Below are 6,732 nucleotides of genomic sequence, written 5' to 3'. Positions count from 1 at the left end.
TATCTAAACAAAAAAGCACCTAATAACAACGTCAAAGTGCAGTCAGATAAAACCTTAACTACACAAATTTACTTTTTTCTAACATTACAGCAGATGGAAAGTTTTTTAATGAGACAGGGTAACAGGTCGACAAAAAGAACGAACAGTGAGGCAAAACTTAAAAACTAATCAATATTTTTACACCAAAAAATTTCAAAAATCTTAAAAATCATTAGCTTTTAACTAAAAAATCTTGAATAAATTACTAAAAACTCATTACAAAACCAAGAGGAACTGTCTTTGGTTAGACAAAGCCATAGAAGCGAACTAAAGAGAAACTCAAATAATTACAAACAATTTTCGAAAACACAGGCTATTGCTACCATTAAAGTCATTAGCTATCATCTGAATGATATGTATTTTTTAATTCAATTATTCGATTCTACTGATTCAGCTGAAGAATTTAAACTGAGAGTTTGAATAAGTTTACTTGCGCCACAATTGAAAACCATTGGGATCTGTTATTACGCGATTGTTCTGAAAGAAGAGAAAAAGAAACACAAAAAACTGGCAACTCAATAAACATTCAGAAAAATGCGTATTGTCCAAAAAAACAAAATATCAGTGACAAATAATATCAATAGATATGTTATCTCTTGAAATACAAGAAATTGGATGAGACCTCTCATTGATGAAAATAAGTTGCAATTTGACAAAAAGAGCAACAAAAACAGAAAATTTTGAAAAAACCTTCAATATGTTTATCATAAACTTAAGTCTGTTCGCTATAAACTGACTGCTTCGGCATTCATGCATTCAATGCTCAATGAGAATTGTCAGCAATTTACGGCCACCTGAAGAAGAAAAACAGCAAATTCAAGAAAAAAAATGAGCGAGAAAAATGTCAAAGGCATTTCTTTAACTGAAAACTCTTCTATTTTCAATTAAATTTTTTTGTTATTTATCAATATAACTTCAAAAAATCAACATTAACATTAACAAATACATTAGAACAACGAAATTTTCGAGAAATTACGTATTATCAACGCATTTAATTTCATTAGCTCTCATCGCAAGCCAGTAAATACGCTAAATTATGCCTCGATGGGACAATAGGTTTGTTTGTTGATCATATTTTACCAATAAGGCCCTACAACACGTTATTGACTATGAAAAACGACAACAGAGACAGGCAAAAACCAAAATTTCAGTAGAAAAGTGCCAGAACAATATGTCGAAGCAATTCAAATCATAAGCTCTTCTCTGAAAACTTTATCAGTGATCTGTCGATCTTTATCCCCAAAAACAATGGGGCCATTAGATGAATGATGATGTGATAGGATTTCAAAAGTATCAAAAAATAAAATAAAGTACCCGAAAATAAAAAAAATTACTAAATCTCGTGGCATTTAATTTTTAAAACTATTAGGTAGATGATAAAACCGCTAACCAGATTAATTTTGGCTGCAGTAGAACAAAAAAGAATTGTGTTAGTACAGACATTTAACAACAGTTCACGAAAAAAAGTTTAGGATTGGTTATTATTCAAAAAAAAAAACTCGAAAAATTATTTTTAACTGTTAACAGCCATTAAACTCAAAATCTTTCAACGGAGCTCAATATCTACGCTCAGATATAACGCTGTGAGAGGAAAAGGATGTTTGTTATGCATAGATAATTAACATGACATCACAATAAGTCCTATGACTGTGAAAACAATAACAAAAACAGGCAAAAACCAAAATTCGGTAAAAAGTGCGAGAAGCAAGTGTCGACGCCAATTAAATCATTAGCTTTTCTCTGAAAACTTTATCTGTGATCCACTGAACGTCCTCTCTAAGCCAATGGGATTTAAATAATATTTGGATAATGTGTAAAATGTTTGGATAATTTGATAAGATTTCAAAAGTAACCAATAATACGAAAATACCCAATTTTTTTAAAAAAATTTTCGAAATCTTGTGTCATTGAAGTCAAGTAATCAATGGTTAGAAGAAAAAACCGCTAACTAGGTTAAATTTGGTTGCAGTAGGAAGGAAGATCGTGCTTTCACCCCTGGACTGACTTACAGTTCACGAAAATAAGTTTGATTCTTTAATGTTCAAAACAAATCGAAAAATTAATTTTTAAGTCTTAACAGCCATTAGCGGTCACCTCAAAGCGCTAGATATGTTCACTTAATGCTCTTTCAGGAACATATTGCACTGTTAGTCAATGAATCCATGCCATAGGACTCCAAAAAAATTAGTAAAACCTCAAAAAGAAATACAAAATTTCATTTAAAGTTATGAAAACTCAGAATCGAAGCCAAAAAAAAACATGAGCAATTCCTTGAAAACGATGTTTTTGTTCATTGTGCCTAATTTGACTGTAAAGGAGTTTTGTTCATTAACAGAACTTGGATATAAAAAGTGACTTGTCTCTAGGTGACTTAAAAGATCAAAAAAAGAGAAAAGTTTTATAAAAAAAGTGCTCTCAAATAGAATTCGATTTTTTTTGATAGTGAACTTCCCAATGAGACCAGAACTAGTCTTTTTTGTCGTCTTTAGTCTGTTAGAAACAAAAAATTGGTCCATTTTTTGGCGTGAAATTTAATTTTAAAATTCTATTTTTATAGAAAATATTTTAATTTGGAGAAAAATTAAACTAAAAGTGAACAAATATCGCGTGTTCACACAAAACTTCAATGCTCGATAACTCCTCGAAAAAACGAAAATCAAAAAAATCTTTTTAATTTTGAATTCTACTCTGGACCAGCTTTTTAATGATACAGCTCACATTTCTCTACGACGAATATATCGATCGGCCAAAATTGACTGAACAAAAAAATACCCATTTGAGTATATAGTTCCTCCCCCCACAAGTGGGGTCGGCACAATGAAAATACACACATATATATATATATACATATATATATATATATATATAATACATATATACATATCTATATATAAATATATATATATATATATATATATATATATATCTGCATATATATATATATATGTGTGTATATATATTTATATATATATATATATATATATATATATGAAGTCATATGAAAAAATGAGCTCTAAGGTTTTTGCCAATTTCGTTCCGTTTGTACTGTCAGTTCCTCTATTGAAAAGTTCTTTGTACTGTCAATTTCTTTGGGTTAACAAATTGACATTGATTAACCTTGAAATGCTTTTTGATGGAACTTTTAAACAAAAAAATTCAAGTTAAATTGAAAAATTTTTTTTGAATCTATATATATATATATATATATATATATATATATATATATATATATATATATATATATATATAGATATATATATATTATATGTTTGTGTGTTTGTGTGTGTGTGTGTGTGTGTGTGTGTGCGTGAGTGTGAGTGTGTTTGTATGTGTATAACGTTGGGTGAGTGTGGTTGTTGTTTGTTGAGAAATGTGATTTTTGTTTCAGCACATAGACTGTTACATTCTGGACCACCATGGTTACGTCCATCATGAGTGAGAACAAATCACACGTAAGTCAATCTTTGCTTGGTCAATCTCGACCAGTAAAATGTACCAAAATGGCACTGAAAATCTAAATGAGAATTAGCAAACCAATTTCTATCAAAAATTAGTATAGCAATCGCGAAATTTTGAGTGTTTTTTTACCGACAAAGTCTATTTATCACTTAGTAATAGCTAATCTGGTCATTAAAATTTTCCTTTAAAAAATCAACAGCGTAAATTATTTGATTAGAATTAGGATAATCAGAGTTTGAGAAAAGAAGTGATCAAAACAAGTGGCGAACTAAATTGTGTTCAAAAAGAGATTGAACCAATTTATACCAATGATGAGCTATTAGATTGATTTGGATCATTTCTAATTAATTTGTGTTTCATTTTTGGTCTTTATAGTTCTGTTTGTTTATTGCTCAGATTTCGCAGTTCTTCGGAGCAGTGGATGGCAATGCGATGGAATCATTGGTCAACCACACTTTATACAAAAGGTGAGAATAAAAACAAACAGAAATATTATATAAACCTTGAATTTTATTCTTCTAGCACAGAAGTTACAAACCCAAAGGTCAAGTGCCCGAGAAGAGTTGCGAGAAAGCAGCTCACCTTGACAAAAAACAGATAACAATATCTGGAATACATTTCAGTTACGAAGTTTTTTCGAATGCTCATTTTCTTGTTGTTCCAGATTTTTCAATTTTTATTTCCCAGCAAATAACAGTTCGACTGCTTCTTAGAATCTTATTAGATCTTATAAGATTTTAAAACTTAGCCTTAAAACATTGTATTTGTAAAATAAGAACTTTGGTAAATCTGCAAAAGCGGTCTATAATGTTTTCATGGTGTAGGTACCTATCAGTTTTAATTTTTATAATGTAATGCCTCACGAGTTAATGCTTAAACCTCAATTCTTTATATCAATTATTGTACCGATTCCACTTGTGGGGGAAGGAACTATATACTCAAATAGGTTTTTCTGTTCAATCAATTTTGGCCGATCGATATATTCATCGTAGAGAAATATGAGTGGTATCATTAAAAAGTCCTTCAAGCGTAGAATGTGATGATAAAGATGATTTGAATTTCGTTTTTCTTCAAGGAGATTTAGTGTTTGCACGTGTTATGCGAATACGTGATAATGGGCATGATTTGGTTCGCTTTTAGCATATTTTTTGCCCAAAATAAGATTCTTTCTATCAAAAAGTTAAAACAAATTTAGATTTTACCTAAAAAATGAAATTTATTGTCATAATTCTTCATTTGATTGATGACAGATTGTTGTGGTCTACGAAAGATCTCATTGGCATGTCATCGAGGCAAAAAATGAGCGTGTTTTTTGTTGAAATCTTTTAATCTCTTTGATACTTCGAGTTTTCTGACAACAAATTGTTGTTTTTGTATAATCGTTCATGTTTTTTTTAATTTTTCTGGACTCAAATTATTTCAATAATGAAGATCCGATTGGCGATGAAAATAATTATTGAACATAAAAAATAGTTTTCACTGAAATGCTTGTTTTTCATTGGCTTCGACAGTTTTCTCTCGCTTTTTTATCGAAATAGTTTATTTTCATAGATGTAGAATTTGTTGTTCCTTATGTAAAGGTTTTTCGAAATACCAATCGGACTAGGTAGTTTCCTATTGAGGAGTAAAGGAACATATTAAATGCAGTCAGTTGATTACTTATAGTTTCAAAGTTCATGATAAAATTTGTTTTCAAGAATTTTATATTTTTTTAAATTTTTACTTTTTTTTGTTCTTTTCGTCAACTTGTAACGAATTCGCATCATTGAGTGATCGCATTTTCCTTCTTGTAATCTAAATTCTATTTTGATTTGTTTATTGAAATTATGTCATAACTGATGTTTTGTTTGTTCGCAATATGAATTCATAAAAACATTTTGTGAGTGGTCAATTTTTTGTTTCTTTTTCATGTTTTTTTTTTAACTTTTTCGCATTGATAAAAGATCCGAATCATTTTCAAAAGAGGCCCCAAGTGAAACAATTTACGTGTCTGGTTTAATTTTCACTGAAATTATCATAAATATCATTGAAAAAAAAATTTATTCAGATAATAGCTGATGACTTTAATGGCTTCAATTTACTTTGTGTTTTCGTAAGTTGTTCGTTTTTTTAAATAATTTTGCTTCTGTAGTCCAGTTCTACGGCTCATTACAGCCAAAGATATGTCCTATTGGTTCACTAGGTAGTAAATGTATCAAGGACTTCTTAGTTGAAAGCTAATGGTTCTAATGACTTTGAAATTATTTAGTTAAGAAAATGTTGATGGATTTGTTTTGTTAAGATTTTATCTGATTGTATTTTGACTTTGTTACTACTTTCAACTTAGATTTTGAGATTTTGCCGTTAACAATGTTTTTTGTTTTGCTTATTTTGCTGTTTGTTTTCTTTTCTAGTAGTCTTATAAATGGCAGATCTTGTTAGTACCCTGGGATTATGTAATTCATTTAGTAGTTTGGGTCTAAATCAATATTTTTTAACTCAAACATCCATTTTTGAACATTTGTTCATTTGTTGACATTTCAGTTAAAAATCAGTTAAAGATGAGCTCGGGTGGGAACAATATGTGCCAAAAACACACAAAACCGAGCCTCCTTATTCATTTATGCATTTTCCATCACTTTTTATTTTCTTTGTTTACATAGTGTTATTTTTGTTTGTTTGTGTTTAGAATGGTGCTTAAGGACATGCAGGGTATGTGTGTCTCTGAGAAGGAGGAGCTGCAGACCAAAAGTGCCGCCCCCTCTCCCCCCTCCTCCCCCTTCAGTCAACACCACCTACCCACAAGGGTAAGTATATACATACCACAGAAACGGTAAATAATTGGAAATATATATACCCGTATTATTCAAATAGCACCCCACCCCTCGTCTAATCGGTGGTAATAAACATTTATGATCACTGTCTATATGTCTTATCCGTATACAGATGTGAGAACCTTGGATAATTGCCTCATTATTATAATATCTCTACTTTTATGACAAAATTTATTGTAAACTGTCTGCTGAAGATTTTTTCTTTCTATGCATCCCACTAAAAAGTAAACTTTCCCTTAAAATGCAAGAAAATGATGTCCTCAATGGAACTTGCAGAACTACTTATGAACTGCAATTAAAGGACTTTTATATTGTTATCAAGATCCACAAACTATTTATCTTCGTTTATCGTACGAAGATGTGAGAAGCTACATTTTGGGAACTTTTGGTTTATTCGGGAAAATTGAAGCTTAAGTTAGCT

At 30.2% G+C, this 6,732-nt stretch overlaps 1 protein-coding gene across 1 annotated transcript in view; it reads left to right on the top strand.

Annotated features, from left to right (window-relative positions):
* The window catches only part of LOC142342594 (voltage-dependent calcium channel subunit alpha-2/delta-4-like), a 433,960-nt gene extending 427,727 nt beyond the window's left edge, over positions 1 to 6,233 (top strand). Inside the window, exons 19-21 of the mRNA XM_075393975.1 lie at positions 3,428 to 3,491; positions 3,895 to 3,965; positions 6,167 to 6,233. Coding sequence (XP_075250090.1) covers positions 3,428 to 3,478 — 51 coding nt within the window. The 3' untranslated portion in view covers positions 3,479 to 3,491; positions 3,895 to 3,965; positions 6,167 to 6,233. The remainder of the gene's footprint in view (positions 1 to 3,427; positions 3,492 to 3,894; positions 3,966 to 6,166) is intronic.
* Positions 6,234 to 6,732: the final 499 nt, after the last annotated feature.

Source organism: Convolutriloba macropyga, chromosome 7 (genome assembly GCF_964194025.1).
Source record: "Convolutriloba macropyga chromosome 7, txConMacr16.3, whole genome shotgun sequence".
Lineage (NCBI taxonomy): Eukaryota > Metazoa > Xenacoelomorpha > Acoela > Convolutidae > Convolutriloba > Convolutriloba macropyga.
This window is presented reverse-complemented; position numbering and strand designations above follow the sequence as displayed.